The sequence below is a fragment of the Rhinatrema bivittatum genome, chromosome 9, assembly GCF_901001135.1.
Source record: "Rhinatrema bivittatum chromosome 9, aRhiBiv1.1, whole genome shotgun sequence".
NCBI classification, from domain to species: Eukaryota; Metazoa; Chordata; class Amphibia; order Gymnophiona; family Rhinatrematidae; genus Rhinatrema; species Rhinatrema bivittatum.
In genome coordinates, this window is record NC_042623.1 from 208952772 (window position 1) to 208971749 (window position 18978).

At 44.9% G+C, this 18978-nt stretch overlaps 1 protein-coding gene across 2 annotated transcripts in view; it reads left to right on the top strand.

Annotated features, from left to right (window-relative positions):
- Window positions 1-216: 216 nt before the first annotated feature.
- Window positions 217-18978, top strand: part of LOC115099236 (mast cell carboxypeptidase A-like) — a 55184-nt gene continuing 36422 nt past the window's right edge. Inside the window, exons 1-5 of one of the 2 annotated variants that reach the window (XM_029616703.1) lie at window positions 217-356; window positions 725-800; window positions 1163-1287; window positions 12084-12189; window positions 12362-12463. In XM_029616703.1, the coding sequence (XP_029472563.1) occupies window positions 298-356; window positions 725-800; window positions 1163-1287; window positions 12084-12189; window positions 12362-12463 (468 nt within the window). In that variant the 5' untranslated portion in view covers window positions 217-297. Of the gene's footprint in view, window positions 410-724; window positions 801-1162; window positions 1288-12083; window positions 12190-12361; window positions 12464-18978 lie in introns of both variants that reach the window. The other variant, XM_029616704.1, reaches the window with a different exon arrangement.

Consider the following 18978-nt stretch of genomic DNA (forward strand, 5'->3'; position numbering starts at 1 on the left):
CAAAAATGCCTGTACACATGCCTGCTGTATATGGGAAGATTTCTCAGTTAAATATGGGCGGTGAGCACACGTCCTCTTAGTTCGTGTTTTGCAGTGCTGTAATGTACTGTACATGTTCTGAAATGTACAGGCTCGTTTGCTCATGCTGACATGTGAGTGAATAAAAAGTTATTAAATGCAGGAGACAGAAAAGAAAAAAGTATCTGATATCAGCTGAGAGGATGTCAGTTGCTTGCCGAGTGATAAGAAACACAGTTATAAGCGTGGAAGGAGCTTCCAGCTGGAGACAGGAGAGACATGAAGCACATGCTACTCTGGGCTCTGATTGCAGCTGCTCTTGCTCGGCATTTTGAAAGGTGAAATCTCTTTCAGTGACATTTAACCAGGGCTGGTGGAAGCATTAGGCAAGGTAGGTGGTGGCCTAGGGTGCCAGAAGTGAGTAGCCAGTAAGGGCAGCAGTTTTGAAAGGACGGGTGAGGCACGGGTGAGACAGGGAGCTGGAAGGCGTTTTCCGTATTTGGGCATGTACTTCTTTGAGGAGCTGGGGTCATGTGTGATTTGAGAGAGAGAGAGAGAGAGATCATGTGAGGACATCAAGTAATGACATCACCACCAAAGGCGGCTAGACACCTTTCTACCAGCACTGCATTTAAAAGATATAGATAGATAGATAGATTGATAGATAGATAGATTTATAGATGTGATTACTTTTCCTCATTTGCAGAGACAAGGTAGTGCGAGTCAAGCCACAGGATGAAAATCAAATAGAGTTTCTGAAATACCTGTCCAGCATTGTCCAGGTAAGGTGCCTTCAAGCTTGTGATGTCTATGACATGGTGGGGTCTGCCTTCACACTTTTTCAGCTCTAAACCTTATTTAAGTTACATATTGGCGCATGATCCCTTAGCTGCAAGTGAGTTCTTGCTTATGTTTCACAATTCCTCTGGCCCTGTTGTTCCCAGAGAATATAAAAGCCTCTGCTGTGACACCATTTATTGGACTGACAAAAAGAAGCATCCAAAAGCAGTCATAGAGGAACTTTCATGACTTAGCTGGTCCCGAAAGCTCAAGCATATCTTTGGTTATTCTTGTGATGGTTCAATCAAAGGTATCCCAACCTGCAAAGAACAGCTGTGAGCCACACTGAATTCCTCTGTTGCAGCTCGATTTCTGGCACCCAGATTCAGTTCATGGAGTTGTTGCCCAGATGGAAGTGGATTTCCATGTTGAAGCAGATCAGACTGAAACCGTCCAGACCCTTCTGGAACAGAATGATATGCAATATGAGTAAGTCTTTAGTTGTCATTTATACATATTAGACTGATAGGTGTGAGTTGATGGTGCATTTTATTCCATTTAATGCCTTGCTCAAACATTCGACCAGAACTGAAACCTCCAACAATTTTGATTTTCTGCAGAACATACAAGGGGTGGTTCAATTTGTACTTCTGGACCTCACATCTTGTTTTCTGCTATCTCGACGGTAAATTTGAAATAATGGAGTGTGAGGCTAGGTGGTGCAAGGGATTGGCACAGGATTACAGAACATTTCTCTTCTTATCACTGGTTTTAATCCAGTTCAATAGTAACAAGTCATTACCCATCTTCTAGCCACTTTGTATGAGATGAGGTGCTGGTTAAAATCCAGTTTTGTGGACATCCCTACACACATCCCTAGAAAACAGGCCATCATGGTCTGTAACTCCATGCTTGTTTACAGTCTTAGCACAGACATCAAAGGCGGAAAGGCTGAAGTACCCTCATGCCCCTGAGAAGTGGCTGCTGCAGGTTCAGACATATTGGCAGGGCAAAGTTGGGAAAGTTTGCACTTCCACTACCTGTGCTACAATATATTTGCCGTATAAATAAATGGAGGACTTGTTTCCAGTGTGATCAGTCTGGAATCTTCCACAAGCACTAGGTTCATCCATAAAGTTTTGTTTAAAGCTTGAGAGGGCAATTTTAAGTTGGCCCATGGAGCTGGCATGGCCTTTGTGGGTACTTTGCACCTGGGGAACTGCTAGCTCATTTCCAAAGGGAAACTCCATGGCTATTTATATGTATTATTTATTATATTTAATTTATATTCCGCTGGAGTTTCCCCTTTGAAAATGCGACCAGCGCATGCAACACTGGTATTTTTGCACCCACATACTTTGTAACTGCATGGATACAGATGCAAATTTCGAATGTACTTTCACTTTTCTGACCCTTTTATATCTGCGGAAACAGCACATATATTTTTAACTGCACAAGGGGGTAATTTTTTAAATGTGTATGTATGCAGGTAATTTTCAAAAGCCCATTTACATGATTAAAGTGCATTCACACCTATAAAGTCCAGTTTTAAGCATGTAAATCTTTCTGAAAATTGCCTGTTTTTGCTTTAAACCAACCATTTAAGCTTAAATTATTTGTAACTTCCTTTTAAATGAGAGTTATGTTTGGTGCCAGTCATAGATAAACCCTATTTGATCTGAACACACAGGCTCACACTGGTAACGTGGGAGAAGTCTGGTACAAGATGATAATCAAAACCAAAACATCACATGAAAAAGTCATGCCAGTGATCTCTGTGACAGAATTAATTTGTAGTGACTGACACAAGGGTGGTATCTGCCTCCCTAACATGGCTCTATCCACAGAGTCTTACGTACACCCTCACTGCTAAAACCGGGATCTGCATCAGCCACTCTGAGTCACAGAAACAAACATTATCATTTTAAATTGTCCCTCATCCCTAGTTAATTGTCCCTCATCCCCAGTTTTGGTGCTAGTTGCGTTCTTTATAATTTAGCCTACCTCATCCTTATTCTTGTTATTGCTGGGGATAACTGTGTCACTTCTCAACATAAATCATGCAATCTGGAATGATGCCCGCTCTATTTGATCTGCTTTCCAGGACAGCTCAAATTGTCTAAGCATTCTTTCTTTTTTTTTCTTTTTTTTGTGCAAAATAATTTTTATTATCAAAAAGGAAGAGAGTACAAACCATAGTAAAGGAATATATAGCCAATATAATAGAGTAAATATAGAAAAGCAACTCCTTGTCAACCAAACAGGATATCATAACAGAGAACATTCTTTCATTTTTCAACTTCCTGGCCCCATCTCTTCCATCTCTATTTTTAGAAATAGAGGACAACCATCAACACTGTGTAAAAATCGTGGACCCTTGTGCTGTGGTGAGGTTGGCTCAACCTACAGGAAAGGCCTCATAAGTCCTCCTTGAAAGCTGGCTGATTATGCAGGGAAAAGATGAATCAGGAACTTCACCTATACCAACCCCTTTCCCCTCAGGTGGAGGCCTTGGGTTCTGGAGCCTGGGAAATCTTAGGCGAGAGTCTCTATGGAATAGGCATAAATGTAGATCCAATATCAGGCTAGGGTCAGAGGCAAGCAGCAAACTAGGAGAGTCTGTGTCCAGGCAAGGGCGGCAGGCAAGAATGATCAATATCAGGGCAAGAGTTAGAGGTAGGCTGCAGGCAAGAGTGGTTGAGTCCAGGCTAAGGTTACAGTGATGGCATCTACTACCTCTACTGATTGGCCATTTCAGGCTTTGACATCTTCAACTTTGCTTCATGAAAGCACAACACACTCATGTTACTGCCTTTTTGAAAGCACATTGCAGTCATACCACTGCTCCATGCAGGCTATCCCAGTGCTTCATTACCATGTACTTGCTCTAAGGATTCTCTGTATTCAGAAGCTTTTGAGGCTCAGACTGCTGTTCACCCTCAAGCCACTGAACACCCATGGTGGCTTTTTGCTACAATGACAATGTCAATGACAGTAAAGACCTTTGTATTCTTTTAGCCTATTCCTTTGAAATATATTTGTCTTGTGTAAACAAAGGCAGATTTATTTTCAAAGTACTCAAGTAAGTGTCAGTGTGTTTCCTCTGTTACCACTTCTTTCTCTCCCCTCTCTCTTTCCCTCCTTCTGGTGGCCTGTGGAGAGTGGGGCTAATTACTTACCCCTGAGGCAACCCCCCCCCCCCACCCCCCTGGAAATAGCTCACCAGTTTTGTGACCAGCCAGAGGAAGGGGCATGGCACACAAACTTTGCTCAGGGTCAAATCTCTGAGCTCCTGCAGTGCTCACTAACCAGACCAACCACAGCGAGGACAGCAATGATCCTGACAATCATGCCAACACCTTGGGGACTGTCCTTTTACACAGCACTATGAAAGCTCTGTGCTTTGCACATGATGATGTGTGCAGCAAGGCTTGAAGAACCTCTGTGATATGAAACTGTTTTGTTTGAGAAGACATATTTGTAATATGAACTACTACTGAAAAAAGTATTTGTTGGCTGTGTTCTGTTTTGGCAAAGAGGAATGTGGCCAAATGTATTAACTCTTGAGGGCTTATTGGCAGGGCAGGGTCTGGGGTGGGGCGGGCAGGACAGCAAGTGGGGCAGCTGCCCTGGATGTCAAGCATAAGGGGGCGCTATCAGCAGGACTGCTTTTACCTGTGGGCATAGGCACACAAGGCTCTGCCCTGATGACTCTATTAGCCAATGCTCTGACTGTCAGGCAGCAGAAAACAGCACTCTCAGAGGTCTCGAACACAGCTGTATAGTGGAGACTTTATTATAAGGAAGGAAAAGCAAAGCCCGCGGAGCAGGAGGTGATAAAGAACAGTTCTTGAACTGAGGGTATACCCCCGATGTGAAGAGCCGGTAGTGGCCCGCAGAGCAGGATATGCCAGAAAGTCTCTTTAGAAGTGTAGCAAATACCTCAGACGTGCAGATCCGGTAGTGGCCTGCAGAGCAGGGTACGCCGAAGATGTCTATTCTGCGGAGATGATGAGAAGGTAGTCCAAGGTGCAGGAACCCGGATGAGGATCCTGTAGTTGGTGTGGTAATAACCTGCGGCGCAGGGTATACCAGAGCAATTCCTACTGGGGAGGATACGGTAGTGGCCCGAGGCACGGGGTACACCTCAGAGAATCCACAATAGGTTTAGGTATAGTTGGTCCGTAGTCATCTACTCACAAAAGGTAGTTCCAGGAGAGTGTCCCGGGGAGCAGGACAGGTAGCAGTCCAAGGCAGGAAGGCCCTCCGAGGAGCGGAGAACCAGGAACGCGGAAAGGCCCCCAAGGAGCGGATACCCAGAGCGTCACACGCCAAGGAATTAAACTGGAACCGGAAGTCCAAGGATGGAGCGGATTCAGCAATAAGGAAACTCCTTTCTAACTCGTCGAAGCATAGGGCCAATCAGCTTAAGTACGGAAGCGAGATGATGTCATTCGGAGGGGACGCCCCCGAGGTTCCCGCCATGACGTGTACAAAGGTGGCCCTTGCGCACGCGCAGCTAGGTAATTCCTGAAACAAGATGGCAGTCAGCAGCGCCCACACTGTCCTGGAAACGCCAGGCAGGTCGGGAGTGGTTGGCGGAGGCCGCCATTCTTCCTAGGATTGATGGTGCAGCAAAGAAAGGGGTGAGCCCAAGTGGTCACAGCCATCTGCGACTGACGGGCGTAACAAGACAGAGTGCAGTGCAAAGCAAAAAAAAAAAGCCCTCCCTTCCCTAATCCACCCCTTTCTCTTGTTCTCCCACTTCTGTCTCCAGGAAACAGGAAGTAGGAAGCGGAAGGGCAAGGGAGAGAGTGTGTGTGTGAGAAGCTGAAGTGGATAGCAGAACAAATAAGAATTCAGTTTTTGTCTGCATGTTTCTATTTCTAATTTGTGATCCTTTATTCTGCATGTGAGAGCGAGGTGAGGTATTCTGCTATCATATACGTTCTGTGTAGGACCTGTAGCAGTCCAGCTTTTGCTATTCACCCACTAGAAATCGTATTGGTATTTTAGAGTCAGATGGAATATTTGCAGTGTGACCTGCTCTTCGGTTGACTCCTGGAGTGTAGGGACACACAACGGTCCCCCAGGCCACTATCTCTCCCAGACCTCGCTGATATGACACAGACCAAAACTTCACAGGAGGCCACAGGGGTGCCTAGGCTCAGAGCGGCGGGAACCCTGGAACGGTCTCTCACACGCCACCATCACTTTCTCAGAGGAGCTCACTCCTTATAGTCTCAGCTGGCATGTCCTTGAACCTGGAACTAGCAGGCAGGACACTTGGAGTGGAGCTCAAATAAAGCTTTACTGCAAGTTAGGAAAACTTGATCACAATCCAAAAAGGCAACAGTCACAAAACAGAAAAGTATGTGATACCGAAAGGATGAAACTCCAAGTGCCTTAATCGCTTTCTTTCTTCAATGTCCGTTCCTGATGGCAGGAAAGTAATAACATTTTCTCCTCCAAAAAGTGGGTAGGAAGGTGGTGGTTAGAAGACTTTCTCCCTTAAAAATAGGAAAAACAAACAACTTCTTCAAAACAATTCTGGCAACCACAGTCCCCACTTTACAGGATGCAGGGCAAAGTAGTCCCCTGTCCCAGTCCCCTCGGGCAGGGGGTGATAGCCCTCCTGAGCTAGGAACAGGTCAAAACAAAACCAACAACGCTCAAATGACAAGACCTCTTCTCGTCACACAGGGCAGTCCTTCTTCCAGGTCTACGAAGGCACTGGCAAGAAAGGCAAAGTCGCAGGCTGTGCGACCTGAATTTAGGGAACCACCGACACCACTCCACGCTTTACAAAAACCAAATTGCTACCAAACACACATTGCACGTGCTTAACCCAGAATTTACTGTATATGGGCAGGGTCGGTGCAAGGGTATTAGATGCCCTAGGGCATCTTCTGCCCACCCCGCCTGGGCTCACACACTCTCTCCCACTCCTCCGCGAGGAGAAAGCCAAAGAAAGATGGCGGGAGACCTGAGGGAACCGCCACAGTTGACGTGAGGGGAGGACCAGGTTACTGCATGGCTGGCGAGCTATCAGTGCCTGCGAGGGAGAGAGAAGTGCTGGGTCGGGTGAGGACGGACGGGTCACTCATCGGTCATCTCTGCCACGGCTGCTACCCTTGGGACCCTGGCGCCCTAGGCTGCTTCCGGCCCTGTAAATAGGGGGAACCAGATCAATCCCAGCACTTAGGATGGGTAAAAATCATAGGGAAGGTCAAAAAGTGCATGGGGAAAAAGGAAAGATCTCTAGCAAGGAAATGCGTTGTGGCTGTTTGAATTTTGGGAGCTCATGCAGTTTTGGTATGGCAAATTTGCTATGTCTGTAGTGCCGGCGGCAGCAAGGAGCAGTGGCGAGGAGCAGTAGCGGCGGCAGCGGCGCACACGAGGGAGGGACCCCCCGGAGATCTTCCGTCTGTGCCATCCGAGGGAAGGGGATGGGATTGGGAGAAGGGGAGTGACTGAGGGGAGGGGAGGAGGAGTGACTGAAGGGAGGGGGAGTGACTGAGGGGAGGGGGGAAGGTGAGAGGGAGGGAGAATAGAGGGGGGAGGTGAGAGGGAGTGGGAGGGAGAATAGAGGTGGGAGGGAGAATGGGGAGGGGAGGTGGAAGGGAGAATGAGGGGGAGGGACTGGGAAGAGAGAATGAGGGGGAGGGAGAATGAGGGGGAGGGAGTAGAGAAGGGAGAATGAGGGGGGAGAATGCGGGGGAGGGAGTGGGAGAGAGAATGAGGGGGGAGGGGAGGGAGAATGAGGGGTGAGGTGGGGAGGTGAGGGGAGGAGGGCAGTGGGAGACAGAGGGATGTGAGTGGGTAAGTGAGAAGGGTAAGAAGTTGTAGAGAAGAGAAAAAGAGTGAGTGGAGGAGGGCTGAGGGAGAGGGAAGGGGTGGATGAGCTGAGAGGGGATTGGAGGGAATGAGATTGAGGGATGGGATTGAGAAAGGTGGGGAGTGACTGAGAGAAGGGGAGGGAGGGGGAAGTGAGAATGAGGGGAGGGAGGCAGTGGGAGTCAGAGGGTGAGTAAGACTGAGAGGAGGGAAGGGGTGAGTGACCGAGGGGGAGGAAGATGAGTGACCGAAGTGAATGAGCGAGGGGAAGGGGGAGTGAGGGAGAAAAAGTGTAGAAGGGTGCTGTGTTCAAAAATGGACCGAAAAAATGTTTTTAATGTAGCCCGTTGTTATGGGCTTAACAGCTAACATATAGATATATGATCTGGAAAGGAATACGACAAGTGAGGTTATCAAATTTGCGGATGATACAAAATTATTCGGAGTAGTTAAATCACAAGCGGATTGTGATACATTACAGGAGGACCTTGCAAGACTGGAAGATTGGGCATCCAAATGGCAGATGAAATTTAATGTGTCAAGTGCAAGGTGATGCTTATAGGGAAAAATAACCCTTGCTGTAGTTACACAATGTTAGGTTCCATATTAGGAGCTACCACCCAGGAAAAAGATCTAGGCATCAAAGTGGATAATACATTGAAATTGTCAGCTCAGTGTGCTGCAGCAGTCAAAAAAGCAAACAGAATGTTAGGAATTATTAGGAAGGGAATGGTGAATAAAACAGAAAATGTCATAATGGCTCTGTATCGCTCCATGGTGAGACCGCACCTTGAATACTGTGTACAATTCTGGTTGCCACATCTCAAAAAAGATATAGTTGCAATGGAGAAAGTACAGAGAAGGGCAAACAAAATGATAAAGGGAATGGAACAGCTCCCCTATGAGGAAAGGCTGAAGACATTAGGGCTGTTCAGCTTGGAGAAGAGACGACTGAGGGGGGATATGATAGAGGTCTTTAAAATCATGAGAGGTCTTGAACAAGTAGATGTGAATCAGTTATTTACACTTTCGGATAATAGAAGGACCAGGGGGCATTCCATGAAGTTAGCAAATAGCACATTTAAGACTAATCAGAGAAAATTATTTTTCATTCAACGCAGAATTAAGCTCTGGAATTTGTTACCAGTGGATGTGGTTAGTGCAGTTAGTGTAGCTGGGTTCAAAAAAGGTTTGGATAAGTTCTTGGAGAAGTCCATTAACTGCTATTAATCAAGTTTACTTAGGTAATAGCTACTGCTATTAATTGCATCAGTAGCATGGGATCTTCTTGGTATTTGGGTACTTGCCAGGTTCTTGTGGCCTGGTTTGACCTCTGTTAGAAACAGGATGCTGGGCTTGATGGACCCTTGGTCTGACCCAGCATGGCAAAAAAAATGTTCTTATGTTCTGATTATCTGCCCCGGGTGCAGAAAAAGCTGGCCCCAGCACTTTTTATTGGTATAGTTTTACTGTGAAATCTGTACATGGCCTTCATTTTTCAGGACCTCTGTTTGCAGTTAACTGAGCCCTCTCAATAGCAATGCATGTTAGCAAGTTATCACCCGGTACAAGTCAGGTATTAAATAACGTGCCATTAGTGAGTGCTTGGTAAGAAATGTACAGGGTGAGCATGCCACCTTACTTACTTTGCACATGCTAAGCTCTCATTTGCATATGATACTCATTTACATGCACAGGCATGCTCATGTTAATGTGCTCAGACTCACATCTTTCTGGAGCACTTTAAAGTGCAAGTTAAAGCCTCATTGCATAGCATGCCATTTTTAGCATGTACTAGAGGTCCTTAACGAACATGCTTAAATTTTCTTGCATAAGCTCCAAATCTGGATTTGAGTGAGAAAACCAATGTATAGTCAAACACACCATGGTCATGAGCAGATATTGCACTGACCCAAGGAAGTAAGCATAGCTCGCAAAAGCTAACCACAAATGTAACTCCTGGGTTGAGGTCCTCACTAAGAAGTCCACAAACCACCCTTAATTCCAAGGGCTTAAGATATCCAAACTTCCCGTACGGTTTTTATTTATTTATTTACCATATTTATGTCCCACTGATAATAACATTGTTATGCTCAGTGGGTTACAGTAAAACATAAAATGCAATGGTAAAAACATACATGACATGAACATAAAACATAGAACAATTAAAATAATTTGTTACAATTGTCAAACAGAATTTTCATGAAAAGCCTCAATAAAGTTTTCCAGGATTCCCTGTCAAGGGGGAGACAGATCTCCAAGGCCCCGGGTGTTGCTCAAAAGTCTTTAACATGTATAGTAATAATAACCACGCTAGACAATAGATGATGTTCCAATGTAACTTTATTGATAGTTGATGGTTCAAAATACTTTCCATTACATAATCCTCTTCCAATAATTCTGTAATTCTTTATTGATGGTTTAATTTTTTGGTGTTCCATATCCCCTTCCAATTGCAAGGGTAGTTTTGGAGCTCCCTCCTAGAATTGGTGGAATAGGAGTCTTCACTAAATTTAGATGGCATACATTACAATCCCACTTGTCATACCTTGATTCAGGTGCCTCATCCAAACTCCTCCAGTGTATCCTGATAATATGTGGTGGTTAACACCAGGCAGGTGCCCTCCGTTCATTTTCTCTCCTCCTCCCAGGAATGAATGTGAATCCACTCCTTCCGTAGGCCTTTGATGAGTCCTCTGATCTCTCTCTGCATGAGAGACTCCTGAAAAACTCCTTTCTCCCTAAACGTGACCAAATTCCCTAGGTCTGTGGCAAATGTAGTTGCTGGATCAAACAAAACAATCCAGACTTCCAGAAAGAAGAAGAAAAAGGTGAAGGAAGGTTGGATAAAACTTCCTCCAATACAAAGTTCAAAAAGAAAGTAAAACAGTTTCTCAGAAGTGAAGATGAGATCCCCTTTCCGCTTTCTAATCCGGGCCTTACTCCTAAGGTCCCTTCTAAATAAAAAAAAAAGGAATACTCCAACCTGCCTCCTCAAAGGTCAAATGAAAAATCCACACCCCCTCTAGATATTTCTCCTTTTTATAGTAGCAGTGAGCAACCAACACAGCAGCCCACATGGGGGAGCTGTACATCAACTAAAGATACTTCTCTTCTACCTACACATTTGGGGGCGGATTTTAAAAGGATTACGTGATTAACCCTTCTAAAACCCTCCTGCGTGCATCGAGCCTATTTTGCATAGGCTCGGTGATGCACGCAAGCCCTGGGACGTGCATATGTCCCAGGACTTGAAGAAATGGGCGGGGAGTGGGCGGGCCGGGGGCGGGGCAGGCCGGGGGTGGCACCGAGGCCTCCGGCACAGCGGTCGTGCCGGTGCACGCAACCTACGCCTGCCCAGATGCAGGCGTAAATAAAGAAATAAAGGTTAGGGGGATTTAGGTAGGGCTGGGGGGCGGGTTAGATAGGGAAAGGAAGGGGAAGGTGGGGGGGGGGGGCAGAAGGAAAGCTCCTTCCGAGGCCGCTCCAATTTCGGAGTGGCCTCGGAGGGAATGGGGAAAGCCATTGGGGCTCCCCTAGGGCTCGGCGCGCGCAAGGTTCACAAGTGTGCACCCCCTTGCGCGCACCAACCCTGGATTTTATAAGATGCATGCGGCTGCGCGCACATGTTATAAAATCAGGCGTAGATTTGTGCGCGCTGGGTTGCGTGCACAAATCTACGCCCACGCGTATGTTAGAAAATCTGGACCTTGGTATATTCCTACTAAGACACTGTACTGCTCTCTACATGTTAGTACAATAAAAAGATATCACAGACTGCTTGTTTGCTGACCTTTCTTTCTATGTATCAAAGTAGATTAATAGGGCAAATACACCATTTTATGTATTTGGTCAGTTAGCAAGTACAATTCAGAGATTTCCATTTGATTCATGGACCCATAAATCACATTGGCCTTATGAATCACCTGATGTATTATGCCCTCTGTCACCCTTTGACCTTCACAGGGTAGAATCTAGTAGACATGCTGTGTCTACTAGATTTGTCAGTGACAAACCCTTCTCGGGGGCAAGGCTTCTTCTCTGGAGCTTTCTTTCAAGCGAATGAATATTGTGTATCTTCCCGGTGAGACTCAAACTTTTTATGATTTTACAAGCATTGTTCACCAGCCTTTATATTACATCTATTAATGTAAATATAACTGTTGTACTGGCTTTATGATTTAATTTCTATGGTATATTTTCAGACTTTGTCAACCAATCTGCTAGCACAAGCATAATTTAAGTTTTGTTTAACATATATATCAGTCTTGTCAGTCATGGATTTAGTAATTCAGAAGAGGTGAGCCTGGAGTCCACAATTATTGAAAAAGGCTGCTAGGGCAGTAAACACGCAGACTGTTTGCATTGAAGAAGAGATCAAAAATGGGTTATCCAGTCCAGGTACCATATCGACAAAGTGAATTTTTTATCATTCTTCTGTCAAACAGAATCTTATTTCAAAATCTGCAAGAGGGGATTGAAAACCAGCTTGAAGGAAAACTGAATTTCTCCAGTAGAAGATACAGTTACACAAAATACAATACGTGGGAAAAGGTATAGGAAAGAAGATTTAATTATTGATACATGAACACTCTACATGTCAGTCTGTACCTTCTCTCCATCCCCCCCATCTTCATCCAAACCTGTGTCTTTCTTAAATGCATTTCTAATTTAAACTGAACATTTAACTCTTTCAGTGACTGAAAAACTATTGCTTAATTTAAAGATTGCTGCCTGGACTGCTAAAATTGCTACAAAATATCCAAAACTAGTCTCTCGCATCCAAATTGGAACAACTACTGAAGAGCGTCCAATGTACCTACTAAAGGTAAAATGATGAGTTGTCAGGAAGAATAGTTTATCGTCAGTTGACTACCATGCAACATTAAGCCATACACACTAAAGATTGCTCCCATAGATACGACAAAAAAGAAGTATTTTCATACATGGGACAGCGAGTCAAATAAAGAGTCAACAGGCACCTAGAGTCATTATTACTCCATTTTTATATTTCTCAAGATATTATCAAAGTTTCTAAGAGGCCAATTTTTAATCTCCCTGTAGAGATTGCAGACCCATGGGTATTTTGTATCCCTGAGCCTGCAAACTCATTTTCAAAGGCAAACTCCCCAAGGAGTTTGCCTTTGAAAACCTCTTTCCCAGCAGGGAGTTTTCACCTGCAGACGCTGCGTTTACATACACAGCGATGATCCCCAGTGGGAAATATGCTCAGGGAATTGCAAATACACTCCTGTATGCTGGTACGGCCCTTGCACTATCCCAGCCCTGCCCTCACCCCAATTTCCCACAGGGAAAATAGTGTGTGTGTGCCGTGGATAGCAAGAGCAATTTTCCCCACAGCGGAGAGGGGGTGGGGGAGGCAATTTTGAAAGGGGGTTCTCTCTGCCAGTAAACACCCCTGTACATAAAATGCTTTATTTTATGAAATAACTGTGTTAGGCTGCTAGAATTCATGATTTTTTAAGAATTGGACAGAAATGTGTGCAGCAGTCAGCACAGTAATCTCTTAGGGACATTAAGAAAGGTGGAAAGAAGGCAAAATGATTACCGGCATGGTTAAAAGGGGAAGTGAAAGAAGCTATTTTAGCCAAAAGATCTTCATTAAAAAATTGGAAGAAGGATCCAACAGAAGAAAATAGGATAAAGCATAAGCATTGGCAAGTTAAAAGTAAGACATTGATAAGACAGGCTAAGAAAGAATTTGAAAAGAAGTTGGCTGTAGAGGCAAAAACTCACAGTAAAAACTTTTTAAAATATATCTGAAGCAGAAAGCCTGTGAGGGAGTCAGTTGGACCGTTAGATGATCAAGGGGTTAAAGGGGCACTTAGAGAAGATAAGGCCAACGCGGAAAGATTAAATGATTTCTTTGCTTCGGTGTTTACTGAAGAGGATGTTGGGGAGGTACCCTTAATGGAGAAGGTTTTCATGGGTAATGATTCAGATGGACTGAATCAAATCACGGTGAACCTAGAAGATGTGGTAGGCCTGATTGACAAACTGAAGAGTAGTAAATCACCTGGACCGGATGGTATACACCCCAGAGTTCTGAAGGAACTAAAAAATGAAATTTCAGACCTATTAGTAAAAATTTGTAACTTATCATTAAAATCATCCATTGTACCTGAAGACTGGAGGATAGCAAATGTATCCCCAATATTTAAGAAGGGCTCCAGGGGTGATCTGGGAAACTACAGACCGGTTAGCCTGACTTCAGTGCCAGGAAAAATAGTGGAAAGTGTTCTAAACATCAAAATTATAGAACATTTAGAAAGACATGGTTTAATGGAACAAAGTCAGCATGGCTTTACCCAGGGCAAGTCTTGCCTCACAAATCTGCTTCACTTTTTTGAAGGTGTTAATAAACATGTGGATAAAGGTGAACCAGTAGATATAGTATACTTGGATTTTCAGAAGGCGTTTGACAAAGTTCCTCATGAGAGGCTTCTAGGAAAAGTAAAAAGTCATGGGATAGGTGGCGATGTCCTTTCATGGATTGTAAACTGGCTAAAAGACAGGAAACAGAGAGTAGGATTAAATGGGCAATTTTCTCAGTGGAAGGGAGTGGACAGTGGAGTGCCTCAGGGATCTGTATTGGGACCCTTACTTTTCAATATATTTATAAATGATCTGGAAAGAAATACGACGAGTGAGATAATCAGATTTGCAGATGACACAAAATTGTTCAAAGTAGTTAAATCACAAGCAGATTGTGATAAATTGCAGGAAGACCTTGTGAGATTGGAAAATTGGGCATCCAAATGGCAGATGAAATTTAATGTGAATAAGTGCAAGGTGATGCATATAGGGAAAAATAACCCATGCTATAATTACACAATGTTGGGTTCCATATTAGGTGCCACAACCCAAGAAAGAGATCTAGGTGTCATAGTGGATAACACATTGAAATCGTCGGTACAGTGTGCTGCGGCAGTCAAAAAAGCAAACAGAATGTTGGGAATTATTAGAAAGGGAATGGTGAATAAAATGGAAAATGTCATAATGCCTCTTTATCGCTCCATTGTGAGACCTCACCTTGAATACTGTGTACAATTCTGGTCGCCGCATCTCAAAAAAGATATAATTGCGATGGAGAAGGTACAGAGAAGGGCTACCAAAATGATAAGGGGAATGGAACAACTCCCCTATGAGGAAAAACTAAAGAGGTTAGGACTTTTCAGCTTGGAGAAGAGACGACTGAGGGGGGATATGATAGAGGTGTTTAAAATCATGAGAGGTCTAGAACGGGTAGATGTGAATTTATTATTTACTCTTTCGGATGGTAGAAAGACTAGGGGGCACTCCATGAAGTTAGCATGGGGCACATTTAAAACTAATCGGAGAAAGTTCTTTTTTACTCAACGCACAATTAAACTCTGGAATTTGTTACCAGAGGATGTGGTTAGTGCAGTTAGTATAGCTGTGTTTAAAAAAGGATTGGATAAGTTCTTGGAGGAGAAGTCCATTACCTGCTATTAAGTTCACTTAGAGAATAGCCACTGCCATTAGCAATGGTAACATGGAATAGACTTAGTGTTTGGGTACTTGCCAGGTTCTTATGGCCTGGATTGGCCACTGTTGGAAACAGGATGCTGGGCTTGATGGACCCTTGGTCTGACCCAGTATGGCATTTTCTTATGTTCTTATGTACATTTTGCTCTTTCAAATAATCTGTAGTGATGACCTTATGACCTACAGATGCATTTATAAAGGATCCTGCACTTCCTGGAAGATGACAACCTAAATTTAAAATCAGCTATAGGATATGAAAACAATGATGGTAGTGCTGTGCATGGTGTTTATAAATATAAGTACAGGCTTACTAACCTACGGGCCGATATAGTAAAAGTCGCGGGAGAGCGGGCGAATGCGCGATTCAGTATTCAAATTAGGGCCGGCAGTAAAAAGAGGCGCTAGGGACACTAGCACATCCCTAGCTCCTCTTTTTGGACAGGAGCAGTGGCTGTCAGCGGGTTTGACAGCCAACGCTCAATTTTGCCAGCGTCGGTTCTCAAACCCTCTGACAGCCACGTGTTCGGAAACCGGACACCGGCAAAATCGAGCATCCGATTTTTAACCCACAAGCCGCAGGCCGACTATAAAATTTTTTTTTTTTTAACTTTTTGTAACTTTTGGGACCTCCGACTTAATATTGCCATGATATTAAGTCAGAGGGTAACTTAATATCAGAGGGCGTTTTAGACCCCTTACTGAATAAGGGGTAATGCTAGCTCGTCAAAAACACGCGTCCAATCGCGGGTTAACAGTGCATTCCGCCGGAGAGCACTGTAGTGTATCGGCCTGCTAGTAATTAGTGCAGCAGGCTGCAAACATGGGGAGCCAGGTTCAAATATTGCTGACGCTCCCGGTGACCTTGAGCTGAACAAGTCACTTCACCCTCCGCTGCCTCAGGAACAAATTGATTTTCAAAAGGGTTTATCCATGTAATTGGGCTTTTGAAAATTGCCAGGGGGGCTGAGCACATAAAAATATATTCAGAACTTAACACGTGCATTTCTTACACACACAAAAACAAGGCATTCTGCAAGATGGAATTAGGGTGCAGAAATCATTCATTCAAGTACTTTCAGTTTTCAGAAGTATGCACGTAAATGCAGTCGCACGCACTCCGGGGCAGGTGGAAATGTAAGCGGATAAACCTGTTCTCATTTTCACAGCCCTAATTTTCAAAGCAGACTTATATGATAAAATGCACTTTAAAAATCTGGGACAAAGTCTCTGCGTGACACAATTATAAAATTGCACTGCCTGATTGTAAACCAGGGCTTCCCAAGCTGTGGGTCTGCACTCCAAATGGGGTCCCAAGTGCCTCAAATGGCAGCACCCTTTAGGCACCAGCAACATTAGTAGTGGAAGTCAATGTGTGCGGCCTGTGAGCCAGCATGCACTCACAGGCCCTGCAGTGGCACTGCCCCTTACGTGGGTTTCTGTGGTAACAGGAAGCCCTGCACAAGGAGGGTCTGGGACCACTGCAGAGCTCATTGGCCCTGTGTGCTGACTTTCATTACTAATGATGCTGCCACTTACAGATCACAGTCTGGCTTAGGACTAACCATGAGGGGAGGGGGAGGCTGCATGTGCATGGTCTGCTGGAGATTGCCTCGGCTCCTCTCCCCTCACTCACCACTGTAACTTCCCAAGAGAATTATGTTACTTCTATCATCAGTCTTTCCTTTTTTTTCACCAATTGTCACCCACCTTTGGTCTGGGACCTAAAGGAAAATGTTGCCACTGACCCTGGAGAGGGGGATGTTTAGAGAAGAGGCCATTTTGAAGAGAGTGATTGGATGCACAAGGGATCAGCTGAAGAGGGATTAGCTGTGGAGGGAAAGAAAAGGAGAACAAAAGACTGACTGGAGATGCGAAAGTTTTTGAGAGGGGATCAATTGGGGGATGTGTAAGAAGGGTTGAAGGAAGGAGGGGAGGGATGGAGATGATAGTAAGGAGGGAATGGGGAGATGAAAGGATGACAGAAGGGTTATAAAAAAAGCTTGCGGTGAAAGAGGATCAGCTGGAGGATGTAAAAAGGGCTGAAGGAGGAGAGAGAGAGGAGGTTGGCTGGGAAAGTGAGAGAAACTGGGGGATGTAAGAAGATATCAGCTGGAGGGGCAGAGGTTGAAAGAACTGGTATGTTGGAGGGGAAGAGGAGGTCTTCTTGAGGGGGGGGGAGCTTGACAGAAAGGATTGACTGGAGGGGGTTGAGGATGAGAAACGGGTTCAGCTGGGTTGGGGTGGGGGTGAGAGTGGAGTGATTATTGGAGAGGTATCACACCCGTGCTAGTTTGTTTCAATTTCTATTTGGGAACGAGGAGAGGACCAGAAGGCTCATCTGCATATTGCTCCCAGCATCCCCTGGGAGTGGACTCCAGAGGTCAAAGTGAGCGATTCAGGTTTCAAACTCCACAGTCCCAGCTTCCAGAGGCCCCACACTCTTTGCAGTAGAAGGGGACCAGGCTCATCTGAATACTGCTCCCAGCATCCCCCAGGAGAGGACTCCAGAGGTCACAGCGAGCGATCCAAGTTTCGAACTCCACAGCCCCAGTTACCAGAAGCCCTGCACACTTTGCAGTAGAAGAGGACCAGAAGGCTCATCTGCATACAGCTCCCAGCATCCCCAGGGAGAGGACTCCAGAGATCACAGTGAGCGATTCAGGTTTTGAACTCCAGAGCCCCAGCTTCCAGAGGCCCCACACATTTTGCAGTAGAAGAGAACCGGAAGCACGCACCGCTAGGTGCACAAATCTCAAACCTCTCAATTCTTTGAGTGAAGATCAATTTAATGGTGGTTGAAGAGGATTGGTAAGTCTAGCCTTGGAAATTCTTAGGACTTAAAAAGTTTGGAGACAGGTTTAATAGTGGGATATATTCTTTAGAGTTTGTGTGTTTCTGAGATAATAAGCAAGCCAGAGGGAGTTAATTCTAGTGTCTGTCTTTCCCTCCCACCCACCCCTAGCTCAACCCTTAATTTTTAGGCAAGAGACACTTTCTCAGTAAAAATCAGGCTGACCAAAATGGCTGCTGATTAAGAAGCAAGCTGAGAGCTCTCTCTCTCCGTGTTTGATCTTTTTTCTTTGATATTTCCTGATTGTTTCTAACATCATGCCTCATACTAAACAAAAGGCTAAACTGAGAGAATGCTACTGTACCTCACTCCACGCCGACATTGCCGGGAGTGAGGCCGCTGAGGGGGTGGGCACAGAGCGGATGCCACCCCCTTTGGCCAAGGAGATCTCGCTCAGTCCCGGCATGCCAGTAGCACCGTCTCCTCCATGTGGCTTGGCTCCTGTGAGCCTAGAATTAACTCTGGCTTCCCCCTCGGATGATAGGGGAAAACCTGCTTTTCAGCAAGAAGGATTGGAGGCCACAGGAACATCCCCGGTCACTGTTCCAGTCACAGCAAGTATTACTGCCATTGGCAATGGCTTTATGGATAAAGAGTCTTCTGTGAGTATTGCAGGAAAGATTCCAATGGGGTTCTTGGACATTAACATCTCTGTGAGCAAAGGTGTTGTGATTCCGGGAGTTTCAGGTGTTTTACCAACATTAACAAAACCTGTTGTTATTACGTTGGATAGTGTCTGGAACGCTTTAGTATCTATAGAAGCAGCTATTGTTTCACTGACTCGAGTATTACATGATTCTAACAAACGTGGGCTGGAAATGGAAAAACTGGTTTCATCTCATGAAACTAGATTGAACTCTATAGAAAAGAAGATGTCTTCCTTGGAGAAAATCCAACAAGGATTGGTTCACTGAAATTATTCATGCAAAAAAGCTTGAGAATGTAGAGAACTCTCTTAGGTG